General features: G+C 46.7%; 1 protein-coding gene across 2 annotated transcripts in view; it reads left to right on the forward strand.

The window, feature by feature from the left end:
- Window positions 1-708: 708 nt before the first annotated feature.
- The window catches only part of RIMS4 (regulating synaptic membrane exocytosis 4), a 60,968-nt gene continuing 34,737 nt past the window's right edge, over window positions 709-26,939 (forward strand). The window contains exon 1 of one of the 2 annotated variants that reach the window (XM_054845891.1): window positions 709-1,019. In XM_054845891.1, coding sequence (XP_054701866.1) covers window positions 923-1,019 — 97 coding nt within the window. In that variant the 5' untranslated portion in view covers window positions 709-922. Of the gene's footprint in view, window positions 1,020-3,359; window positions 3,465-26,939 lie in introns of those variants that run through there. The other variant, XM_054845892.1, reaches the window with a different exon arrangement.

Raw genomic sequence — 26,939 nt, forward strand, 5'->3', positions numbered from 1 at the left:
GGCAGCACCCTTCCCATTTAATTTAACCCTCGACCACTAAGGAAAATCTCTCGGTTTATATGCTTTCTGCCTGGAAGCTCATATGCTTCCAAGCAGTGGCTTTTGGGGTTTTTTTGGTGCCTAGGGAGAGAAGACTTGTATTGGAGGGTGGTGATGACAATGGCCCTTGGGATGGGGGTGGAGGAAAGGGGAGAAAATTTAATGCATGGAATTAAATGCTGTTGTGGCCTGGTTGGGAACAACCCTCTCTGGGGACACAGAGGGCCTTCTGATACGGGCAATGGCTGAAACACCCCTTTGGAAGCCGGAGGGGTGGCTCTCCCCATTGCTGCCGGCCTGCAGGTCCTGCGGGGGGCTGGGGACCCCCCTTACCCCGCAGCTGCCCCCCGAGATGGCTGCTTGTGGGGCTGGGAGGCCGGGCTGCCCCTTAAATTACACCAGCGTCGTTTATTCCCCCCTCCCCCTTTTTGGAAGAAACCTCCTGAAAGACTCGACATTAATTTTGGGGACACGCACAGGGCTGGGGCCAGCGAGGAGTCCGCCGGGCCCGGTGCAGGGCGGGCGCAGGCCTGTCCCGCAGCCCCCGCCAGGCAGACGGCGAGGAGCCCCCAGCCGCCCCTCCGTCCTCTCCCGCCGCGGCCCGTCCCGTCCCTCCCCTCCGGGCCGCGATTGGCGGCGGCGCTGCCGGGCGTGAGGCGGGGCGGCGCCCAGAGCGCCGGGCGGCAGCAGGTGGCTCCGCTCCGCACCGCGCCGCTGCGCTCCGCGCTCCCGCCTCGCCTCGCCCCGCCGCCTCACCGCGGCCCCCGCCGCAGCCAAGACGCCGCGGGCCGTGCTCCGAGTGAAGAATGGGGCGGCGAAGCTGGCCAAGCCGCCGGCGGCGGCGGGCGAGGCCCCCGGCGGCGCCCCCGGACCCGGGCTCTTCATGGAGCGGTCGCAGAGCCGCCTCAGCCTCTCTGCCTCCTTCGAGGCCCTGGCCATCTACTTCCCCTGCATGAACAGCTTCGACGAGGAGGATGCGGGTACGAGGGGGTGGGGTGGGGTGGGGTGGGGTGGGGGGCAGCAGCCAGGCCGGTGGGTCTCGGTCGCGAGTGGGGCTGGGGGCGCGTGGCGGTAGGGGTGTGCCTGTGCGTGGGGTGAGGAGAGCGCCCCAAAGCGGGAGGGGACACACGGGGGGCTCGGTGGGGCCGGGGGCAGGGTGTGGGGCCGGTTTCCAGTGGGGTTGTGTGTGTGTCTGTCCGCCCACGGGTGCCGTGGGAGCAGGGGGGGCGGTGGTGGGCAGGAGAGGGTGGGTTTGCGGTGTGTCGGTGCTAACCCTGACCCCGCCGTGGGTTTGGGGTGTGAGGGGTCCCCCTCCGCTGCCCGGCGGGGTTTGTGTGCCACGGGTGCCCGGCCTGGGGGGGTTGTGCAGGGAAGCGTGCGCCTGCGGAGATGAAACGGGAGAATTTTTTCACGCCGATGAAACGCGCTCCCTCTTCGAATCGATAGCAAACCCGGGGTGTTTGCAAATGGAGCGGCTTATGTGCCCAGTCCTCTTGTGCCGAGCTGTGCGAAGTGGTGAAGGGCAGCACTCGGGGAGAAGGCGTCCATTCCACCGGATGATGTGTCTGGTCTGCCGCTGATTTACACACCGTGAACTCCCAGGCTAATTGTTCTGAGGGCTTGTTAGCATAATACACCGTGCTGCTTTCGGAGAGGGGGATAAAAGGGATCCTGTTTAAATGAGGGCAAAGTAGATCACAAAATACGTACAAAAACCTTTGAGAGTGGATGCAGTGATTTTTGCCTGCTTCATAAAGACCCTTCTGGCCTCAAAGGGTTGGCAGCGGTCGTCAAATAAGACCAACCTTCAAAAAGAGGGCTACTGGTAAGGAAAAGTAGGAAAGCAATCCGGTTGAATGGGAAGGGAAGGACAGTGGGCGCTGGAGAAGGTGCTGGGAGTAGAGGGCGGCACAGCAGCAGGGTGGGTAGGGAGGACGTACGAGGGGGTGGATGGAGAGCCGTGTATAAGCACTTTGTCCGTTCCCGGCGGCTCGCTTATAAATAAGGGATGTTTTTCACAGTGCAAACTGTGCCAGAGGCTGAACCTGTAAATGAATCTTCTGAGTGGCAAATAATGAAAGTTGGTAACTAAGGCGTATTTTTAACGCTGGCTGTCATGGTTGCATCCCTCAAAATGCCGGCGTGCTTCTTTGTCTAGCGGCTCATCCCAAGATGTGCAGATGCCAGCAGGAATACATGGGCAAATCAGCCCGCTAGCTGCTACACCTGTAATGTTGTTTTTAAAGGGATTGACGTAAGAATAAATTCATCATCTGTGTGATTAACCGAGGATTGTCATCAGTGTTGTGCAGGGGTGTCAGGCAGAAGATTGTATCCTCCAACAGCTGTATTTTTTTAAAATTTTGTTCTGAAATTTTTGCTGATGATTTATTTGCATTTCATATTTGGTTCGAATGCTGGGGAGCGTACCTGGCAATAACGGGAGCTTTGGGAAGTCTCGGCGCTGTTGCTTCAGAAATGATTGATAGCGAGACATGCTCGAGTACGAGAACCTGACACGGTGCCTTGAACAGCGTTTCGTTCCCTGGTGTCCAACCCCTCTTGCTCTGAGCAGGGTGACAGTTTAAGTGAATGTTTCCTCTTCCAGCACTTAGAAAAATGGTTTTGCGCTGAATTGTATTTATTCACACTTACTGAATGCTCACGCGTGAATGTTAATAGGCTGCTCTTAATACAACACAAGTACTTGCCTCTGAATTAAATAAATCTACAATTAAGACCTTATTCTCCAGCAGCTTATTAGTGGATCTCGCTTGCCTGAGTTAGTCTCGTTAGTAAAGCTGCTGGGGGTAACAGTCAGTCCAGTGGGGACACTGCAGTATTGCTCCTGTATTTTGTGCCTGTGAGTGTGTATTCAGACATACATGACCAAGCAGCAAGAAAGAATGTGTGCTGCTTTGTATTTTTTGCATTAAAACTACAAGCGTATAACTTTCTCAAGAAAATAAATGCCCTGAAAGAGAAATGACAAAATAAATGCTGAAATTGTGCCAGACAAGATCCTGTATTATTCATACCCATGCACGCTCCTGAAATTCTGACCAGTTTTGGTCGCGGCATGATTTCTGTCAAAAAAAAATAGATCTTGGTAGCTCATTCAGGGAGATGAATGCTGCACTTGGCAAGATGTTCTCCATAGGAGATAGCAAAAAAAAAAAAAAAAATTGATCCCACGAGCATTGACAAAGTAAACAATCCTATTTCAAACAGACACATCATCCATTTTGTCTGAAGTGGAGAACCACGTCTTTAAGAGAATAGTCATCCTACAGAAAAAGGAGAGAAGCTGGTAAATGTCCAAGCTTAAAGGAGACTTCACATTTTCCTCTGAAAAGGGAAAACAGCATAATGAGAGCTCAAATCTACAAACAAGAAAAGTCCTTGAGGTGTTTAAGTTACTACAGGTGGGTCAGATAAAAGGAGCGTAAAAGGAATTTGCAGGAGTGCCTGTGCTGAGAGCCATGGTGATGTGGAAACACAGCCACATTTGACCAATGCTAATGATACCTGTGGTGGCTTCCAGTATTTCCGGCTTTTCATCTTGAAAAATGGCTTATAGAATATTTATAGAGTATTTCCTTTTCTGCCTTGACCTTTTTGTTCTTCTTTACTGTCCACCTTCTGGATATGAGGTCAGAAGACTCTTCTGATCTTCCACAGCTCTTCTGCCCACCATACCACCGGGGATGTCCGGATGAGTTCTCGGCAGTGAAGCGGGTGCAGGTGATGCCGGTTTGTATCTTAGTGCGCAGGAGCAGGAGGCTGGTGTAGGCAGGATAGTGATAGGACTTGGAGCAAGAAGCTGGATCTCTTTTTAATGCTTCCAGGGCGTGAGAGTGAGTTTCAGATGTGTCCTGTGGCAAATAAGGCCACGTGCCTGCCTCTCCAAAGATGTGAATGTGGACTTACTCCTATGTTGTAATACCCTTTTCATTCCTCGGCTGCGTATACAAAGAGGATACTCTGAGCAAACACTGAGCTCTGTTCACCAGTAAGCTGCGGTGGGGCTTTGAAATAACAGAAATGACTGTCTGCACTCAATACTGTAAGGACTCTGGGTTAATAACTCTTTTGATCTCGGCATGGTAATATTACTGTCCTTCCTGCTGGCTAAGAGCCTCTGTCTTTGCTCCATTGAGGTCCCCAGCAATGTCAGTGAAGTTAAGGATTTTGAAACTGCAGTTATTATCATCATAATTGTTGGTTTAACTTAGGCAAACATCTGTCCTGAGCTCTGATAATTTTTCAGTTATTGAGTAGTAGGCTAAAAAGAGGTAAAAATAATTCCTGTGCTCTTTGCGTATGTACTTCTAGAAAATGCGAGCCTTAAATCGTTGCTTATTTCTAACAGCTTGAACACAAATCTTAGCTGTCCTGAGGATCTGCCGTACGTTTGGTCTTGGCTGGAGTCAGCCGTTTGGTATGCTGGTATTCGTGTGGCAACATGCCAGAGGGGACCAAACTGCCAGGTGGCAAGTGCGTGGGGGTTAAAAATAGTGTGTTGAGGATTCATGATGACTACGAGGACCTGCTTTGTAGGCAGCTTGCGAGTCCTGGGTGCGGTTCACAATTAAAACTGCTGGATTGTGGAATGGGGGGTGTATGAAACCCACCTTTGACAGCAACCTTAGCACAGCCCTGTCCAGTCCGGCCTGAGGCACGTCCGAAGGTTAATAGAGGTGTGCTTGCTGGCATGGAGGAGAACCAGCATGAAGTTTGGAAAACTGGCTAAAGCAGAACAGAAAGTGAAGTTTTGGTAGAGAGCAACAGCGACTGACTTGGAGCTGCACATGCAAAATTCAGCAAGCTTTGGGCAGGAGAGAGGAGGTGGTTTTAGCAGCAGGTACGGCCAGTGTGAGGGTGATGGACCTGCTGGGAGTCGGGAAGCCAGAAGCAGCCCTCGACTCTGAAGATGTGAGAGCTTCCATACAAGGACCATGTGTACTACAGAGGACAAGGGCTACACTTAAAGAAACAAAGGAGGGAAATGCCTAAAATCACTGAAGGGGATGGGGTTTCCTTAAGCCACTGTGCCCAAAACGCAGGATCCAGGAGCGCCGCTCGGGCCCGGGTGTGTGTGCTCCAGCTCTGCTGTGGCTTAAGTGGATGAGACGCAGTAATGCACCAGCTCCTTTCCCTGTCATCGTATACCCACTTGCACTGGCAGAAGGCATCTGAGACGTGCCCTGGCGGGGACGCGGATTTGGATGTTCAGGAGACTATAGCCGTGGTCATATTGCAAATGTAGCTGCCCTGAAGTCCAGATACAACTTGAGCATCTGCACAAGGGGAAACTTGTGTTCCCTGCAGGGATCTTGTACCCAGGAAGGCGTGGAGGGCAGAGAGGCTTCGATCGGGAAGCAGGGGAAGGTACAGAATAGCTGCGAGGGACCTGTAAGGGTCCCGTGGGTCAGGGCCCCAGCGCAGGGACTGTCCAGCTCAGCAGACCTCTGCCCTGGCTACGAGACGGCATGATCAAATTGTGCCTCAGCCAGCTGGAACCAAGTGTCTGGCAGAAAGAAAATGGTTTCCAAAGTCAAAATGTCTCCTAGATACTGACGGTAAGCCTTCCTTGTGTCAGCTGCTCGTTCAGAAAAGAGTTGAGTTAGAGATAAAATTCAGCCTAGGCTGCTGCTTTCACACGCTATCAAGTACTGGCAGATGCACTGTGTTACGATCAATTGCTTTGAAGAGAAGCTATGTGCAATATTAATTTAATGGATTGATAAAAACATTTAAAACGTTGGGGTGGAAGAACGTGCTGTGGACATGTAGTGTAGTTTAAATACTCTTCTGTCTGGGTTTTATCTATTGAACTTCTCTAAAATTTTAAACATTGAACTTCTCTATGATTTTAAATATTAAAGCATCGCAAAGTTATTAAATAGAGAGAGCCCCTATGTGTGTTTTCACGTTGCCATGGATATTTCTCAATTGAAGCACTGTATTGTATTGGGGTACATACAATTTTTAAAGAAAATGATGATTCAAGTCTTTTAACTTTTAACAGTTGTGTATTTTTTAAATGCATATGTATCAAGCGTGTTAAGTCCTTGTGGTGTTTAGTCTGGTTTTGTTTCATCCAAAGTTACCTTTGAAGTTTTGTAAGCCTCTAACCAGTTTTGTTGTTTGTTAGGTAGGGAACCGTATTCACATGGCAAACATATAGAGACAAGGGAAATTATCTGGACGTCTGGAATATTAACTGTTTTTCTTCTTAATCTTTTACAAGTGAAATGACAGTTCATCCCTGTAACCCTGCAAAGACACAAACATAGGGCTCATCTGGCAATGCATTACCCCAGGGATGTTGCAGGACAGATCTGTCAGTCTTGGAATACACAAATACACAGAGAGTTTGCCTGTGGCCTAATCCCTGCTGCGCACCTAGCCGGCTCTCGGCTGGTGCAGGAGGCAGCAAAAGCCATGGCTTTTCCTCCTTCTTGCACAGCGAGGGGTGTATCCTTGGCCATACGCTATCCTGGTGATTGTAAGAAATGCCGCTCTCCCCGCTGGGCACATTCTAGCTGTAGGTAAGTAGGTGTTTGTTTTATAAATGGATTAAAATCGAGAACAATTTCAGAAGGGCTGCTGTCAAATCAGTCTTTTGTCAGAGGAAAGCGTATGAAACGGACCAGCAGCCTAGGAGAAGATGCTGCGGATAATACCTGCAGAGGTTGGTGATCTCACGCCCGATCATGAGTTAATCCAGACCATAAATGCAACGACTGACTCTTACACCGCAGATGCGCCTAGCTGGTGCGGAGCTGAACGAGCCGTGCTGTTCTTTAGATCTCCTGCGCACTAGAGGCAGCTCTCTGCTCTCTGGGTCTCTTGCCTGCGTATGTAATCAGTAGACTGCAATTACGGAGGACAGGTTTTGTCTTCTCTTGTGGCCGTATGAGACCAGAGGAGAGCAGGAGCCCTGCGAATGAGTCAGCACTAGGAACAAGAGATTTGAAACCTCATTTGTGTTGCTCTTGGTGTGGCGGCCGCACGTGAGAGCTGTAGTCCTCAGCCAAGTTCACGCTGTGCCTGTAGAAAGCAAAATGTCAGTCTCTGTCCCAAGGAGCTTACAGTCTGGCAAAACCCAACAGATGGGTACGGTTAGACAGATGGGAGAGAGCAGGGGAAGGGTGACGTCGTATCGGTCACACTCAGCGTGGCGGGCAGCCTTCCTGGGGCACCAGCTGCCACCTGCTCCCGTATCCCACCGGGCACCCTGGCAGAGTTGTCCAGCACGTCCCAGCCTGGAGCATCCACCTGTGCCTGGTGCTGGCTGCAGGCTGAGGAATTGTTTTAGGTGACGTAGGATGGGGGAGAAGATTGGCAGCGGCTAGCCCTGGCATCTCGAGCGCTGTGCCACAACATGCTGCGTGGATGTTTCCTTGGTGGTCATCCGGGTGTGGATTTACACAGGAGAGGGGACACAGATGAGGTCATGAGCCTCCTGATGGTGACACTGTGCTGTCCCCTCAGCGCTGCTTGTTGCAGCACACGCTTCCCGGGGAAGCACAACGTTGTCTCCTTCCCTCGAAGGTGACTGCGGCTGGCCTGACGTACGTTATAGGTGTTCGGAGGATTATGTTACGTTCCAGCTACGTGTGCAGGAGTTGTAGAGGGCTGGTTATGCGTGACCCCTGCCAGCCACAGGGGAAGGATCTCTCTCTTATTTTGCTGTCAATTTGCTTCCAAATAGAAAAGTCTGTCCCTGGAAAGCTTTCTATCTCAGAGAAAGTGTTTCCTTACTGCTTCTATTTCATGTGAAGTTAATTTTAATGCAACATTTATTAATTCAAAAGCACTCTGTTCTTCAGGCTAAAAAAATTATCTTTACTCTGTTGGATTCCTACATCAGGACAAGTTGTGAAATGCTGTAACTACTTTGCCTCAACATTTCTGTTTGACAGAATGTATGTATCTGCTTTGTGTAGGGGAGAATTAAGTTTGATTGGAGTAGTTGTTTTGAGGAATAATTTATCTGTGCAATTATTTTCTGAAGCACTATCTGCTCATATTTGAGTGCCTTTGGTTAGATTAGAAATGTGAACGTTTTAATTTAGGAAATGATTTGCAAGTTGCTAAGGTGTTTTAGTGGGGCAGTGAGACCTGGGCTCACACAGGCTTCTCAGCCCTGCCATCTTCTCTTCCCCACAGACATCTGTCATGAAGCACCGTTAGCGTATTTGAATAAGGATTTCTGGCCTTCTGCAGAACTGTTCAATGCAATTTGAATATCCATCTATCCATATGATGTTCCATTGAGGTTTGGCTTTATCTTCTGGGAGAGGGTGTGAAAACCATGCTGTACTGTATGGGAACTGTCTCCTGATAGGGATCCTGCAACACAAATGATACCTCAGTAGGTGCCATTGCTTAAATCACTGCTGATGACATGCACAAATTAGGCGTGCTCTGATTTTGCTGTCAGACTATGCTTGCCTTGGGATCTGCATTTAAGTTCTATCTTTGGCTTTGCTTTTGGAAAACAGCATGCGTGGAAAGGCTGGGAAGCCCTGATACAGCCCAGCTTCACATAGGAATACAGCAAAGCTCAGCAGCCCTATCTTTTACCCAAATCCAGCCACGGTTAAATCACTGTGGCAGATAATGTTTCAGCTTCGTGCCGTCGGAGTGTTATATCCCCTTTGTCCGATACACAAAGAACTTGTACGGCCTTGCAGAAGCCAGTCTAAAATGTTTGAGTGCTCAACAATTGGGAGAGTACAGCGTGTACAGAAGTAAATGTCACATTTTTCTCAAAACTGTTTTATGACTAAGAACTCATGCTAATGTCTGCGTGTCCTTGTTCTTAGAAGTGTAGAGGTAGAAGGGGTCCTGAGGAGTCACTTGTGTCCGTTCCCCAACTAACCAACCTCTTCCTGTTGAAATTTCTGATTAGGACAGTTTACCCTAAAATTTAGCTTAAATTAAGCAGATTACTATTGTCTTGCTCCCAGCAACATGAGAAGCAATCGATCACTGCTGTCTTCAGAGCAGCTCTTTGCATTGCAAAGCTGTTCTTCCCAGTGCCGATAATTCTGAACCAGGAGACGACGACCATACTCATGACCATCACTGCCTGACATCCTTCTCCCTCCTTTTGCAGCCTTTTGCTTTTCGGATCAAAGTCTGATTGAATATTTTGCATAGAGCAGTTTTGCAAGCGATGTGTTGGTCTCATTGCTGGACTTGGGATCTTGCAGAAGGAGTAGTGCGGACAGTGCTCTGGCTGGCTCCTAGCGGGGAGGAATAACTGTTTCCCAAACTTTGTGTATTTATAGGAATATTGCATACACAGTGCTTTGCAAGAGTTCCCACTCCTGACTCACGTTCAGGGTATGAGCCGTACCACTTTCCAGATCATTCTCTGCAGGACTGCTGCCTGGCTACTCAGTCCCTTTCTGGCATTTATGCATTTAGTTTTTTCAATGTTCTGCAGTTACTACTTTTTACATGTGCCTTTATTGAATTTCGTTGTATTGATTTGGAGGGGTGAGCTATTTTATCCCATTGGTATTGCTCTGAACTCTGTATCTATTGTTTAGCAAGACCCGTGCTGCTGTGATGTTTGTGGGACTGGGAGGCGGGGTGTGATAAGGTGCTTTGTCCTCTGGGCTTCAGGAATACCGCGCTGTTTTGTGGATGATTTTGGCAGCTGGAGGAGAGCTCTGTGGATCCATGGGTGAAGCGCAGCATCCTTGAAAAACCTTTGCTTTCAGTGCATCTGCAGTGGCCTGGTTTTTCAGGCATCTTCTCATTGCCTTGTCTTGCAGTTCTGCATTCGAGGGACTGTTGAGGTGTCATTCACGGTTAATAGCTAGAATAGAGGGAATTGCGGTTAACGGTACTTTGCTATTGCAGTGGTGAGAGATAATATTTAAGAGGTTATAGCCTCCTTCCCCGTGGCACGCGTGATTGTGTCCCTCTCTGGAGCTGACCATCCTCTTGGGTGCAACAGCTCAGCTGTTGGTGGGGTCAGACCTGCAGAATGACCCACCTTGTCACCGACTCGCTCGGCTTCGTGGGCAGGATGGATGAGGCTGACGTTTCCCAGTGGTGACAGTTTCCCAGTGGTGACAGTTTCCCAGTGGTGACAGTTTCCCAGTGGTGACAGTTTCCCAGTGGTGAGGGACTTTTGCCAGCTGCCCACCAGCAGTATGCATATTTACAGTTAGCAGGGAATGTATCCTGCCACGTGGATGGAAAACATGTTAATTGTATTGCAGCCAAGATGTCTAAGAAGATTAAGATATTTTTTTGTTGGAAATCCAGCTCCCTGTTTAGCACTTCTCAGCATCCTGAAAGGATTGTGTGGGTGGATGGTTTTTTTTTTCTTTTATTTTTACTATTTACCTTTCCTTTCTTGTATTTGATGCATGACAATCACAGCACTAGTGGAAAGTTAGGAAAATTTGATTCAAGATTTTAAGGTTGCTGCTTTATATCCATATTTGGGTTTTAATCAGATTGTTAGGAAAATAAAAGAAGACTCTTTCTAGCATCTGTTAGACTTCCAGCTGTTGTAGTCGGTTCATTTCTGGATGGCGGTATCACGACAAGTCAGCCCCAGAAGCTGTCTTGATCTCTTAGGTTCAGTTCGTGCTGCCATCCCTCTGGCTGAAGCCCCGTTAGCTGCCATGAAATCTCACCGGAGGCCGGTGGGATTAGAGCAGTTGCTCTGCAGCAGTTCTGCAGAGCCCTTTTGCCTTTATAGTAATTTTAATTAAACTTGTGATGAAGGTGGATAGTGGTCCAGACTGACTGTCAAGGCTTGACAGTGTTCTGCTTCCCCCCTCTCCTCCCAAAACCAGCAGGAATTGCTGTCACAACCCAAGTGTTACATTTGGATGGTGATTTTGGTAAATTTGTCAAAAAACCACACTTTTTTCTGTAGGTTGATCCCCATATATCTGCCTTTGTGAATCACATAGTCCACAGTTGCATCCCCTCCAGATCTGGGATTTTTCTTTCAATGTAAGAAGACAGGAGAAGGTTAGGTAGCATTACCCGATGTGCCGTGAGATAAAAACAAGCTTTCTGCAATGAACATTGTTTTGACAACAAGAGTCTGTGCTTGTTTTAACTATTAAATATGCAAAGTTTGGCATTTTCAAAAATGCCTAGGAGTTTTGGACTCTAGCATTTGTCAAAAGTGAATGAGATTTGAGGCTGTACCTGCCTTCAGCAGTTCAGAAAATCATCCTGCAGCCCTGCAAGTGTGGGACTGAGGCTCTGCCACTCGGGTCGTACGAAGCCAGCTCAAGCAGAGGAGCAGGCTCTCCTGTGGGTTCTGTAATTCAAATAAGTTGATGAAGGAATATTGAAAATGCTGGTCTGGAAAGCGGGGCAAGCAATGCCGAAAGTAGGCATGCAGGCCAGTGCTCAGTCTGGCAGACAGTGCATATTAAATCAGGGTGATTTATGGAACTGTTTCTGTTAAAAGCTTCCTCGTGCACTTTAGAGAGCGGAGCTGCCAGATTGGTCAAAATCCAATACTCAGACAGTTTGAATTGGCTGCCGGCTGCAGTGATAACCGTGGCGAAACTCTAACAGCCGTTTCATGCAGGCTTTGCAGGCTGCCACATCGCTGCTGCTTCACAGAAAACAGACAGTGTCAAAATGTTACGTGGTACGAGGACATTTCCATGGTAACGTTAGCATCCCATGACACCCATTCTTGTACTGCGGTTTCAGTGCATGCTGTCATCGTCGTACTTTCTTCCTCCATCTGGGGCCATCCGTCCTGGTTGTATGGATTTCTTCAGTGCCTGCTAGTAGTTATGGGGCTGATGGTGGAAGAGATGCTCTCTCTGGGCTTTCGGGTGTCTTAAATAAGGCAAGTAATCCTTCTTTTAGCATGGCAACTCTCCCATAATTCAACTTCAAAGCACTTGGGTTCGCTTTCTGCTGCACTGAACAAGCAGCTTTCCCTCTGTGATCAGACAGCTCGCTGCAGTAGCTGTTTGGTACCTGGCATCGGAGGCGTCCGCACTCCTGTCTTGCAGCTCTTTGTCAGGTGGCTCAGAAATCGCTCTATTCGTGAAGATGCGCCGATCTCGTTTCGGGTCTGATCCTTTCAGCATGGAGAATGCTTAGTGCTGATGTCTCTCTGCAGCCCGAGATCAGTCTGCTCCCTCCTCCTTTTCCTCTGCAGGAGCCATCAGCTGCTCCGGACACTGCTGACCATGGGGCTGGTTTTGGATGGCAGCCTGAGGTCTTTGGGTAGAGTCTCATCCATGGCTATCTCCTGATTTCATTCGTGTCTTGATCAATGGTTTTGCCCTATAAATGTTTCGATATTTTATACTGCAATAACAACATCCCGTTAGGATTCTCAGTATTCCCCCTGTGGCTTTTTCCTTTTTCTTTCTGTATTTCTGTATTTCCATCAGGTGACGTTTTCCAAAATTAGCATCATGGGCTTTTTTTTTTATTCACTGTGCAGGCAACACGTTTGTTGGCTCTTTTCCCTTGACGTAGAGAAAGCTGTTCTCAATATTTTATTGATAAGCTGGAGCTTTGGCAAGAAATAATAAAGGTAAAGATGTTTTCCATATGGCAGCCCGTGGCCCTTCCACTAGTGCACGTTTTTCACTTCTGCTTGGTACTTCGTAAGAGCAGTAGAGAGATCTTGGTTTAGTTATTGTGTACACGCAGGTTCTGAAAATTGCATGGGTAGAGAGATGGTCATTTAACTAATGATTTGCCTACCCAATATGCATAAGCTATGGATGTGCAATCTAGGTATGTGGGTGTGCAGCAAGGCAATCCCGTGCACAACTACAGGCTGGGCAGGGAATGGATTGAAAGCAGCCCCGAGGAGAAGGACTTGGGGGTATTGATTGATGAGAAGCTCAACATGAGCCGACAGTGTGCACTTGCAGCCCAGAAAGCCAACTGTGTCCTGGGCTGCATCAAAAGAGGTGTGACCAGCAGGTCGAGGGAGGGGATCCTGCCCCTCTGCTCTGCTCTTGTGAGACCCCACCTGCAGTACTGCCTCCAGCTCTGGGGGCCCCAGTACAGGAGAGACATGGAGCTGTTGGAGCGAGTCCAGAGGAGGCCACAAAGCTGACTGGAGGGCTGGAGCACCTCTCCTATGAGGACAGGCTGAGAGAGTTGGGGTTGTTCAGCCTGGAGAAAAGAAGGCTCCAGGGAGACCTACTTGCAGCCTTCCAGTACCTGAAGGGGCCTACAGGAAAGATGGTCAGGGACTGTTTATCAGGGAGTGTAGTGACAGGACAAGGGGCAATGGGTTTAAGCTGAAGGAGGGTCGGTTTAGATTAGATGTTAGAAAGAAATTCTTTACTGTTAGAGTGGTGAGGCACTGGAACAGGTTGCCCAGAGAGGTTGTGGAGGCCCCATCCCTGGAAGTGTTCAAGGCCAGGTTGGATGGGGCTTTGGGCAACGTGGTCTAGTGGAGGGTGTCCCTGCCCATGGCAGGGGGGTGGGAACTAGGTGATCTTTAAGGTCCCTTCCAATCCAAACCATTCTATGAGTCTGTGATTCTATTTCTCACACAACGGTGCTGTAGCGTAAATGGATCATGTATGATAAAACCCAGTGCTTGTGATTTTCACACCTGGTCTAAAGTATTTCACTTGAAGAGATTGAGAGGCTAAATGGGAGACTTGGGAAAGTACAGGCTGAGAATAGGGGAAGGAGCAGAACTTGACTTTCGATTGTATTTGTTCCTCAGGACCCACTTCTGGACTGTTTCACAACAATAATGCTCAGCTTTCCTGTTTTGCCCAGGGTTCTGCTTTGAGCCATGCCAAAGTCCCAAGTTATCTTTCTATAAACTTGTTTTTCATCTGTTTCCACTGAATTCCTAGCTTCTGCCTAGTAACAGGAGTAGGTCTTTTCCTGTGACCTGCCTGCTCTGTGTCTCTGCAGAAACACTCTTACTGCTCCTGGACAGGAGGCGGCTACTACGTCCTAAACTCAGTTTTTCCCAAGACCCAACCCAAGCCAAGCGCCTCTAAACCTGGCATCGTGTCGGCCCTATTTCAATATTTTTCTATTTCTGTCTCAGTACTGCCTGGCTTACCTACTAGAGAGCTCTATGAAATATTGCATGGTCGGTTGAGGCAAAATTTGGCTTGCTGCTCTAGGAATAATACCAGGCAAATTATCCACAGTCCATTTTAGTTGGTGAATTTGACTCTCTGTTTTCACAGTCTGTTCACTGCAGCCATCTGCTGCAGAGAGACAGCAAGCTTGTAGGACAGATTGACTGTGAAAATCAGGAAGTCTTATTTCAGGCCACAATTTTGTTTAATTTCCTGAAATCTAGAAAACTGTTTATTTCCTTAAATACCTTTCCCCTAGAGCCCTAAGACTGGGTTTCCAAAGATCACCTGTACAGGGTATTAACTGCGTGAAAAATGTTGGGGGGAGAGTGTATCCTGAAGGCATGACAGCATGATAATTTGAAAATGTTTCACTGATCAAAATTTTCATTAATAATTTCCAATGTTTCTGTCACTTTTTGCTAAGAATCTGCTTTTATGTACAGGTTGACCAATACAAAAGTGTTCAGCTGCAAGTGGCAGCAATGCAGATTCAAGCAGCATTTGGCCTCTGAGATTCAATAAATGGTTTGGAAACTGGGATTTTGCCTGCTCTAAAGCTAAACTACTATGTCAGGAAAGATTCTCAGCCTTTTATTTCAGTTTGTAAGAGGGGGGAAAAAAAGCTTAACATCTTGATATGAGTACATCTTGCACAGTTTAGACATTGTAAAAGATTTAGTGACCTGGTCTCTTGAGCTCCTATAGTCATCAGATTCGAGAGGAAATTGCAGTCAGAAGTGAACATTTTAAAACTTGCTGATCTAAGTGGTCTAATAGCCAACCTGTTTTTCGCCTTGATATTCCCGTGCTTATCTCTTCGGACCTGCAGGTGTTCAGTCCACTAAGGCTGCAGTGCAGAAAGGGGAAAAGAGCTGCAAAACTAGGACAGACTTGGATTATATTTAACAATGTTCTATTTCGACTTGACAACCAGCTATCGAACACCTACAAGTTCGCAACTGTGATTCACTCGGAAGCTGACATAACTGATCTCACGTTGTATTAATAGCTACAGAATTGTAACTGCTTTTAGCAATGAGATTCATTAACAGCCTCTACAAACACACTGACAATCGGTTGAAAACCTGAAAATATTAGGTGTATATAAAAATGGATTATGCCATAAAGGAACCTCCCTGTGCTGCCAAATGTGTTTACAGCAAGTTCTTGCAGGTGTTATGCATAATGATTCCTCTTCATCACTTTCACTAGGTCTTACTGATAGCAAAAGGTGTTTGAGGACTGAGCCACACTCTAAATTAATTAGGAGCTGCTGATCTAATGGAGTTTCATGACATGAGTGTATTTGGGAGTTACTGTGTCCACAGTGTTTTTCTTGGGAAGTGGAAACTGTCCAACCAATTCCTGCATAGTGCTGGTGTTGTTTTGGGAGATGTTTGGTCCTTCACTTATTTCAGATGAACGTTTTGGCTCCAGCAGGAAGTGGTGGTGTGACAAGCCGTGCCTAGACGGTACTCTCCAAGCTGTGCTAAGTGCATTGAGTTCAGCTCCCCTTTGAGCTTTGCACGCTTTCCTTGGTGCGGCTGCTAGCCATCTCCAAGGAGATTGGTGCAGAGGAGGTGGAAGTGTTCATTGCTTCCTACCATCGTCTTTGAAGATACTGAATTAATAGCTAATGATGGTGGCATATACCTGGTTCTCAGCAGCCTCTGTTAACTGTTCTCTGGGGTGAAAAAGTCAGTTATTCTTCCAGGCTCTTAGTAAAGTAATCTCTGCATTACATACGTGCAGTTTTAAGGTTTGCATCACCGGCGTGATAGGTCAAGGCATTATTGTAGAAGTGAGATGAAAACTGAGATTCGAGAGGAAGTGTTCAGGATGGCATTGGCTCGATGTTGAGTTGTGTAGTCAGACTCATCGCTGGGAGTAAATCTGTGGATCTGTACATTTGGGCTGAGATTTCTAATGCTCTGGGTACCTCTGAGAGCTAGTCCATCGCTCCTCACAGCCGTCAATTCATCCACTTCCCTTGGTTCCTTCTTTCCCTTCTCTCATCACATTGCCTCTTCTCTTCCTTTTGGCCATGAATAATTCAGTTGTGTTTAAGTTTTCAGGTGATGACTGCTTCGGTCTCATTCATCTGTCACCCGTTTTTGGCGTCTGTCACTTGGATGACCTGCAACTCCTAGGCTGGCCTCGCGTGCTGACTTCTGGAGACAGAGAGTCTCCTGAGACTGGCAGGAATGGCTGGCTCGGAACGCAGCAAAATCACAAATAACAATCCTTTGAAAGTGGTCCTATCCAGCAAGGAAGGAAAATTCCTTATTTTGATCAGATGGAAATCCTGAGCTTTTTTTCCCCTTTTCTCATTGTTCTTTTTTACAACGTTAGAAACCTTATTTTCAAGTGCACCACCAAATGGTCATTCACTCTTCATCCCCTAGAGTTATAAGTAGCTGTCCAGATAATTAAGTACAGTTGATCATCTTCCAGTAACACTGTTTATATTTTAAATGTCCCAATAGCAGACGATTCATTGGGCATATAACGCAGCAAGTGATCAAACCACCTCTGGCGCAACGTGTCTGTGTTGAAACAGCCTGTGACAGTGAAGGAGTGTAATTAGCAAGACACATAGAATGGGATTGAAAAAAGATGTGAAAATAAGCAGAAGGATTTGAAAAGGATTAGGAGAGTAAATGACAAACTAGTAGTTAAATGGTGCATGATTAATGACTGTAGAAGTAAAAGGTTGACTAAATATTGTGACTCTGTAATGGCTGCCCCAAAGTAATAGAAAATACTTTGTTCAGAAGACTCCAGAAGTAGATTTGTATCGGCACACATGCTGACTCTGGGTTTAGACGTGTTTCTTAGACTTGGCTTAGGTCAAGGTGAGCATCCCCTGAGATGCTTTCCTGGTTAACTTGGTGACCTGAGATTCATCTGGTACCCCACTGAAATGCTGTGAGAGAATTTATTCCTCTTCTGAGCATTGGTACAGGTGGGAGTATCAAAACTGCCTGGAGTCACACAGGCCATTGATGGCTTTTTGCCTGGTATTAAAGGAAATTATATCTGTCCCGGAACTGTTTTTCTTAGTGCTGCAAAACTGGTTTGTGTCTGCAAAAAGAATCTGAAGAAGGTGCAACTTCCACAGTGCTTAGAGGAGTAAGTAGGAGTTGTTCTCGGTAACGTGGAGTTGCTGGGTGTCACTCTTTGTCTTAATACTGACTTTGTCACATCTTTTATATAATGCCTGATCTGGGACTGGATTTTATCTCTGGATTCTTATCACTGCATCTTAAATTCTAATTTTCAAGGAGGTACTGAACTCCTCCATACATTTAGTAAATATACTGTTGAGGACTTTGAGCAGCTCTGAATTTTCTCTTTTCTGTGGTATCTGTAGTATTATCTGCATGTCTCTGCTGTTTTTAGGATCAGTGTTCACGTTGTTCCTAGCCATGTTTTGCCTTCAGTCTGGACCTACGGCCATTCTCAGATCTGCTCTCTTGTGTCTTAGAGGAAACAAAGTTGTATAATAATGTGTTTTAAAGTACAAGATTCGTCTCAAACCGATACAAGCCAACAGAAGTGAAAGTGCCATCCCAATATTGAGATGCTTTGACCAAAGATTTGCAGTTTATATAATTTTTCCCTTAGGAATGTTGAAACAGAGCTGCAGGATAGGGAAATTTTGAATGCAGCTGAGTTTGGCTGTCACGAAGAACATTTGCTGTTAATATTACAGTATGGACCCCCAGTGAAATTATTCTTTAATCTTAGATTGATGGTGTATATGCTTTGCAGAGGGTAGGGAGCTGCGGAGGGCGTCTGCTGGAAAGGACACAGCCAGCATTGGAGGAAGCAGTTTCTCTGTTTTTCTCCCTTTTTTAAAAACAAAACCAAAATCTCATTACTGTCAAAAGTAACATTTTCTTCCTGTTACTGCTTATTTATGACAACAGAGTTGGAAGTAAGTAATGGTGTGTAATTGTTACAAGTTTCTTGTTTCCTTAGCAGGAGTGTGCTCAGATGCTGTTTTCCTGCACGGCGAGCAATTCCCCACCAGTTTCTTTGGGGCTTTCATATCGTGTTGGGAGAGAAAAGAAAAACTTGCAAATAGGTGAATCTGACTGTAAAATCACAGAAACTGGCATAACGAGCGAGTGGGAAGGGAACAGATTTAGGACTCTAAACTGGTTTTGACTCATTTTTTAGAAGTCTACATTTCAATTGGCGCTCCTCCCCACCCTCTAAGGACTAAGTACACCTCTCCTTCCCAGACACCTGCACCGGGGCTCCGCCAGCTCCTGCCGTCACCCGCGGTCCATTCGGATGTGCCAGCTGCAATTTGGGCATAGCCGGTGCATCTCTCCTCACCGATCACCTGGCTCGTGCTTCTTGTGGCAGATAAGAGGCTGAACTGTGACGGGCATTTCCTTTGGTGGGATCATTAATTTTAATCTCTTTTCTGTCCGTGGGTACTAGTTTTCATGAATCTTTGGGGAATATGCTACCTGTGAAACCTCACCTCTCTGTCCAGTGTAGTTCAAAGGTTCAGAAGTTATGGAGGATGGAAAAAGAGGAGAGACAAGTCTTGTTTCCAGCGGCAGCTTTGTTGAAAAGGTTATCTGTATCTGCAGAGAGGGAAACTACTGCTCCTGGGTTGTGTGCTTAGAGCGGGGTCAGGTTTGCAAAGGTATTTAGGCACCTAAAGAGCCCTCAGAGCGTTATTAGAGTGCTTCACAAGCCAGTTCCCACCGATCCAGCATCTGTGTTGTCAAGAGGCTAAACATCTTTAAGAATGTGGCCTTTAACTGTGAGCGATGAGAGGCTGGGGATGCCGTTCTGCGTGCGGGCAGCCAGCGCACGCCTTCCCGCAGGGGACGAGGGACCGCAGGCGGATCGAGCCCTCCTCACTCGCTCAGCGTGCTGGGAATCCTGCAAAGTCTCCTGGAGGCTGTGGACCTCGGGAAGCTCTGGACCTTTCACAGAGTCAGAGGCCTGGAGTGTGAATGGCAAATGATCTGAAGCTGCAGTAAATAATAAGCTCTCAATAAACTGTCTGCAGTGACTTTCATCTTGTCAGTGAAGTGGTTATTAGAGGTGTGTATTAGGAATCTGTTTATCTTCAAAGATAAAACCATCTATATAAAATGTATCAGTATGAAACATGTTCTGTTGCTGTGGGACAAATGACTGTGTGAGAAATGGATTTATATTTTATGCTGCTTTATAATTGGGATCTTTGCGTATAGTTCTGTGTTGGGCACAAATGTGGAAGAAAAGATTTTATTTAATGCTACTGCTGTTTTATTTATAATGCTTTCAGTAGGAAAATCTTTTTGTTGTAGTATAACAGTCTGTGCAGGGTGCTTTTGATTTTAACAGGTAGGATTTAGAAGAGTTCAGTTCCCTCCTGGATACATATGCCTGTGCAGTATTGCAATGGGAGTTAATGGGAATAGCCAGCTGTGAAAGGAGAAGAGCAGATCCCAGGGACTGGATCATACCTAAGAAATTTCAGCTGACTCTTATGCAAGACTAGTCATAGAAATTGAGTTTGGATGGAGAAGAGATCAGTGAATGGGTTACTGTCATCTGCCCATCATCTGCTGGGTATCAGAGGTTAATCAGTAAGTGATGTCCAGAAGACCAGTGAGAGTCCTCCAGTGAGACTTGTGAATTATTACTAGTTTTATCTTCCCATGTCCTGGCTTACCTGCAGAAGAGCTTACACGGTGTTAGAGGTGGGCTTTTGCTCCCCATTTTGAGAATGTTCGCTGCTGATCTGGGATGTTCTAGGAATTGGACAGCATAAAGTAAAAGGAAGCTGGTGGGACCACAGATCTACCATATCAGGAGGAGGAGCTCCAACCTCCTGAGCTGAAACCAGGTGTTAAGGCTACGCTTGGAAAGCAGAGAAACGCCACAAATGCCCTGCTGTGGTTGGGTGCCGGGCAATGACACCGCTACCTCTGCAAAAATGGGGTGATACAGCTCCGCAGCCACTTGATGCTAGCCTAGCATGGCCTGCTACTTAGTGCTTCAGGGATGGAGCCACCTCTTGGCTCCAGTGGAGTTGTATAAAAGTATCCATAGTCCTTGCAAAAGGATGGTACTTCATTGAGAAGATTGCTGCCGTTGCTTGCTGTGGTTTAATGAAGAGATGAGATGGTGTTTCCTCTTTGGGACTGGCAGTCTACAGTGTGTGAGTAAAACTGTTCTGAGGGAAATCAGGCTCCGTGTTCAGCAGCTCCCAGCTTACAGAGTTTAGTTTTGTCTCTGAGCACTAAACTGCTTTGAGTTCAGTAATTCATCTCCCTCCAACTGCTTTATTGTCATTTGATTTATTAATGAGTTGGCTTGGACAGCTGTCCTAATGCTTTATCACAGCAAAGTGAAACAAAGGGTTGCGCTAAGCACAGGTTGCGAACGCGAGCACGTACTGTGTGAACAACACGCCATTTCCCTGTAGCTGGTCCCAGAGGATGGCGTGGTTAGTAGATTGGGCATGCAGGAACTGGTGCTCCTAAACTCTACCAGTCTAACCTTGTTTTGTCTGTTAGTGTCCCTTCCCAACACTCATCCTCTCTTGCTGTAGAGGAACTTCAGATCATGCTTTCTTTTTTTCAGAAGTGGATTGTGATGGTTAATTAGATAATGTTTGTAGAGCAGCGTACAAAACCTGCCAAGGGTTATTGTCCTCACTGGTATTATTAGAGCTGGAGGAAGACTGCCAGAAGGTATTGATTACTTGGTAAAAATAAATCTTTCAAACTTCTTTGGTCTTTATTCATTACGGCTTTTTATCTCTGCATCCTGCAAACATTTCAGAGGGTGGATTTGTTTGCCAGAAGATCAAAACAAAATGTTGACGACTACTGGTGCCAATTTGTAGCCTCCTGTGTGGGCGACATCAGAGAAATTTGTGCAGTGCTCTGCAAAGTCTTTCTAGGCTTTAAATCCTCGTGGATCCGGGAAGTCTTGTGTGAGCAAAGCATCCAAGCGGCCAGGTAGGGATAGCACATCAAGTATCAAAACCGAGAGAATCTCTTTGGGGCTTGTGAAACTGCATTGTGTATAGAAGCTTGTGTATACTTCCCAAAGTTGACATTTTGATTTGTTTAGTGAAGTCTGTTGATTAGTTGAGTACACATCAAGTCTTGCAATGTATAGTGGGTGCTGTTGAGAGCGCTGTGGCTGACTGGTGGGAAGGGCTTGCTGCCTTCTGTGTTTTCTAGTTCATCTCACAGTGATGGTTTGCAGCTTCTCGTATACCTCACTGTGGAAAACAAAATGTCACACTTTGAATTCATTAAGCAGCTGTGCAAAGGAGGGGGGACTGTTGAAAGGGAAAGCTGTTTTATACAACAGGAAAATACAAGGGGAAAAGTCACATATCTGTAGCAGAAAATCCATGGAAAAAGACAAATGTTGTGTAACATTCAGAAGAGCCAAGTCATGCTCGGTGAAGTGAAATTTTTAAGGAGAATGGATACAACAGGAGGATGCTTTGAGCAGCAATATGGCTTACGGGATACCAGAGGGATGTACTAGTCATTCATGGATCCAGAGGACTAAAATTTAGTAGTGACTTCAAAATCAAGTGTGGTCTTATGGTTTACTCTGATTGACATGTGCAGTTGGAGCAGAAGCAAAACTTAACATCTTTCTCCAAATTAGGCCAAGGACAAAGCACAGACCTCCAAACATCTGTATGTGTTACGACCTAGAAATTGCTTCAGCAGGGAGACTAAAGCCAGGCTTTGGTGGAGACAGCAAAGTGCTTTCTGTGCATGTGTCAGACTCGCAAATGGCTTCGCTTTGGTTATCGCAAGTCCCCTTCGTGTTCGTTTCCAACCATTAAGCTTCTTCGAATGAGTATTTGGGTAAATGGGAAGTTTTCAAGCAAATACTGATGACTGCACTTAGTGAGAGTCATCCGGCAGTCTGAGAAGCGACCTGGCGTGGAGCGAAGGGCACATCTCTTCAAAGCCGCCCAGTAGTGGTTGAAGGGGCTGAGCTGGGCTGGCACGCCAGCCTGCTTGCTCAGGAACGGAGCACCTTCTGGGTGCACTGACCAATGTTACTCTCTGGTAATCTTGAACAAGTACCAGCTTTTCTTTTAAAACTCAGGACAGTTAATGAGGAAAGAAAGGGCAAGAACCATCAGTGGATGCCATAAACTCATTCCCCGGTGCTAGTTGCTCAGATTTCTTTTAGAAGTAACCAAGATGTAAGTCTTCTAGCTGCCTGCTGTGTGAAGTATGGGTGAAACAGGTTTAAAAAAAAAAAAGCAAATAAGAGAATTAATGTGCAGCTGCATAGGTATGTTACTGCTGAAAGGTAGGAATAGTGCCAATGCTGACAAGTGCCAAAGAGGTTTCTTTTATTATTGAAATATGTTATAAACCATCAGTAACTTGGAGATGGAGGAAGAGCTGTGGGACATGAGACAGTAAAGACCTTACGGTACAATTTTAATGTTCTTTGAATGGAGCTGTTTCTGTGAGGTTGCCTGTTTGAGGAGACCACTGAACGTAGGTTTTAATGCTGGTGCTGCTAGGTAAGTTCTCATGTGGGCCTTGCAGCATCATCCATGATGGTCCAAGCACACGTGGAGTCAGACTTGAGCATGCAGAGTGAGAGGGAAGGAGTGGATGATCTATGCATGGGAAAGGGCCTGTCCTGGTGGGCTGGGCACAGATAGAGCAGGGAGACCATGCGGGACATCCAGGAAACCTATTGCACGAGCTATAGAGGAGGGAAACTTGGAAGCAGCTTAGGAAGTGAATGAGGGACTACTGCAGTCTGAGGACTGTGATCTCGCTTCTCTGTGTTGTGCAAAATGGAAGGAGTAAGAGGTTTTCCTGTCTGCAAAGGTGTCTGGAGGAAGTCAGGGAGATGGTAAGAGAGTCCAACACCATGGAGAAAACCTGTGAAGGAGATGGGTGCTGGGACAAGGCATCAGCCTGACCTCCTGATCACCAGCAGTACAGGTGTACCACTGTCCCTGTGTAATGCACAGCTAAGTGGGAGATGGTGACACCTGAAAGCATGGCTTCTTCCTAGAGAGCCCCACTTCTGCCAGCCCTGACTTCAGCCTCTTTTATGAGTGCCCACCTCATAACCCAGCGAGTGGTAGCTGCCCAGAGTTATTGGGATGCTTCTTCAGGATGCTGGCCCAGCCTCCGCTGACTCATGGCTTAGGGACTTCCTCTGCTTCTGACTCTTTTTCCTTATTAATTTTGTCCAGTTGCTTTTTGAACCCTTGTTAGTGTCCAGCAGCTCCACGACGTCCTGCAGCAAGGAGATACCCTGTCCTTGGCAGGGAGCAGTGTCTGCTGCCCCTCTCACCTCGTTAGGATGTCTTCTCGATTGTTGGCGTGATGAGTTCTTGGCTGTGGGTTGCCACAGAGCTGTGGTGGGGCAGACCCTAATTTTAGCACATTATGTTGATTTAATGACAGTAATAGAAAGTCAATTTATAGGCAAGAGCAAATTGCCTTTTTATATGGGGAGGAGGATAATTCCTCCTATGTGTTACATTATTAAATTTGTAATCTTCATTTCTAATGCTTTTCAAAAGTGAATATTAACAGAATCTAAAATACAAATCTTAAGTTTGAGCTGCTTTTTTTTCCCCAAACTCATTAAGTTCTATAATTTGTCTTTAAAGGTGAACTTCAGCAAGTTGGGTTTTTTTTAACTTAATAAATTAAAATCCCTTACTCGCTACCTATCTCTGGACAAGCTTAAAGGCTCCAAAGATACTTACATTTTAAATAGCAATAATGGATATCTATTTCCATCTTTGAGTGGTGAGTTCCGAGTTCAGGCTTATTCCCTAGTGATAAAAGATACCAGAGAGAAAAAAATGACACATTTTCATATGCCATTTGCTAGCAAGGAGGCTGTTGTGATGCTCTTTTTTGTTGCCAAGGAAACGGAGCCCTGAACTCGTGGCTCCGCAGGCAGGAGGAGGAAAGGACGTTATTTCACTCCTGAGCTTGCTTTGTAATTTTGATTCATGATGGGGGACTGTGAATGGGTTGGGACAGAGGGTCTCTCTCTGAAGGTTGCTTTCAAAATTGTGTGTCCTACCTCCTTGCGGTTGTGTCCGTGTTGAAACGAATGTGAAGGCTGGAGCCTGAGGGCACAACTCCGTGCCGTAGCCGTAAGGTGGGGTAGGGGGCTGTACGCGCGCAGGTCACTGGCGCAGTCATTGTACACAGCGGAGTGAAACGGAGCGCTCGGAGTGCGGTCGGTGATGGAAGGGCGTTGTGCTGCATCTGAAATGAACTTCTCTGGCCTTGCCGAGAAATCCCAAGGCCTCCTTATGCCAGCCCGGTCTTTAAGTATGAGAACAGAAATGTAAAAGTTAACTGCAAGTATAAGAAGGAAGCAAGTTATGCAGACGCAGGTGCTTCATAAGGTTAATGCACAGTGTCCTCTTCTGACCTGGTTTCATTCCTGTTGGTCGGTGGTTGCCTGCACATTTTTTAAAGAGGTTCCCATCAAACATTTTTTTGTTAGTTACATTAAAACTATTTTTTTACTCCTAAATAAAGATACGTACTGCTCTTTGATCTTCCTGAACTGGTAGTGTGGTGTGCAAGACCAACATTGGCTGTATCACAGGTGCGTACTTTTTACATTTCTTCTTTTCTGCTCCCCTGGTAGAGAGAGAAATCACCAAGGTGCTCTAAAGTGTTTTGTTCATCTCTGCTCCTTCTACAAAATGTATTTAGAAATATTTGGCACAAATCCTGGGATTTTGGTGAACTTGCTGTTGCGTATTTGTCATGGGGTAGCCATGTTCCAAGCAGCCATCCGCTTCTCATGAAGCTGTGCTGGTGCGTGACCGTCTTACACTGAGTGATTAACACAAATTCCCTTTAATACAATATTGAGCACCGTAGTGTGTCTCTGCTTGACCAAGGACCCATTCTTCTTGCATCTAATGGTTGGTAATTGAGAGAACTAGGTCTTGGTATTTTTCCTAAAACATACTAATCTGCTCCATTGATGGCTTTTTTTCTCTAATCCTTGGTAATCTTCAGGCAGGCATGATTTTTTGGTTGGTTTCCCATGTTCTCCAGTATCTTTCAGCAGAGATGAAGACGTGTCTATTTTCCAGCTCTGGCCAAAGGGCTTTTTTTTCCTCTGTTGGGAGCTCAATACTCTGCTTGGACAAATGGTGAACTGAATTTCCCAATGGACTTCAAATAATTTGGGGTGTGTTTTCATATTTGAGTGCTGCATTTGTGCATGCAGAAGACAGATGTAGGAGGCAGTTATGTGTCTGCCGTGTTCGACTGTGGGAGAGTTTATTGCTCAGATGAGAGTCTGCGTGCATCTCTTCAGGGTTTGGGCTGTGAAAATTTTGCTTGAATGGGTTTTTTTGTTTGTTTTTTTGTTAGGAGGCTGCTACTTAAATTTCATCACCTCTCTTTTTTGTATTTGATGGTGTTTTCTGTGTTTAACGGTTTGACTTGTCACCAGTTGACGATACCCGTGATGTATGATTGGCAGGGCTGTTTGCTATGAGATGAAACCCAGCGTTTAGAGTCCAGAGGAGCCCACGAAGCTGATCAGAGGGCTGGAGCACCTTTCCTGTGAGGACAGGCTGAGAGAGTTGGGGTTGTTCAGCCTGGAGAAAAGAAGGCTCTGGGGAGATCTAATTGTGGCTTACCAGTACCTGAAGGGGCCTACAGGAAAGATGGAGAGGGACTGTTTATCAGGGAGTGGAGTGACAGGACAAGGGGGAATGGGTTCAAGCTGAAGGAGGGTCGGTTTAGATCAGATGTTAGAAAGAAATTCTTTACTGTGAGAGTGGTGAGGCACTGGAACAGGTTGCCCAGAGAGGTTGTGGAGGCCCCATCCCTGGCAGTGTTCAAGGCCAGGTTGGATGGGGCTTTGGGCAACGTGGTCTAGTGGAGGGTGTCCCTGCCCATGGCAGGGGGGTGGGAACTAGGTGATCTTTGAGGTCCCTTCCAATCCAAACCATTCTATGGTTTTGACCACTTTGATTTCTTAGTCACTATGAATCACTTTATATACTGCTGCAACATGATGGCTGGTCCTGTCCTGCTTCTGAGCATCAAAGCCTGACCTTCTTTTCCAGCTGTCCAGAGATGCCTGCAGCCAAATTATCAGGGTCGTGAAGGGCACAGTGCTCTCCTTTTGCTGCAGCCAGGCAGAACCAGGCTCTTGGGCTGTATTAAAGTGATCCCAGATCCTGACAAGGGATCCGTACGAGAGAACCGGTATGAGCGCAGTAGATCCATTTGCAAGAGCAGAGCTCTTGTTCGTGGGTTGGAAGAGCCGGGGAGCAAGTTGGGCTGTTGCTGTGGCAGAGCCTCTCTCCGCCTGCCAGAAAGCGCTGGGCTCTTCCCCCGGCTTTGGGGAAACACAGCCACCCTCCGTGCTCGCCGCTTTGGCATCGCAGGCGTGCTGCAAGGGGAGGTTTTCACACTGTTCTTTGTACCACTTGGGAAAAAAACGGTTACTTTTAGTGCACCTGTGGTAGGATGCGGTAGCTCCCTGGCAGAATGGGCGCTGTGCGGCCACGGACCTGTCAAAGGATGTCTCTGTGTGAGTCAAAGCTGTGTGTAGAATTAAAGGGGAAAAATGTGCTGGCTTGTTTGCTTCCCTTAGCATTTGTTGCAGGTATTACATGAAAGCACCTTTGGTGAAGCCTGACACAGATAGTTGTATCATCTGGTGAAATTGCCTGGAATTGGAAGCTGACTGCCTGAAATTGTTCAACTTCTCTGGAAACCAGACCATCATCTCCCCCTCTCTGCTTCCACAGTGGATCAAATAATTGCT

The sequence above is a fragment of the Grus americana genome, chromosome 17, assembly GCF_028858705.1.
Source record: "Grus americana isolate bGruAme1 chromosome 17, bGruAme1.mat, whole genome shotgun sequence".
Lineage (NCBI taxonomy): Eukaryota > Metazoa > Chordata > Aves > Gruiformes > Gruidae > Grus > Grus americana.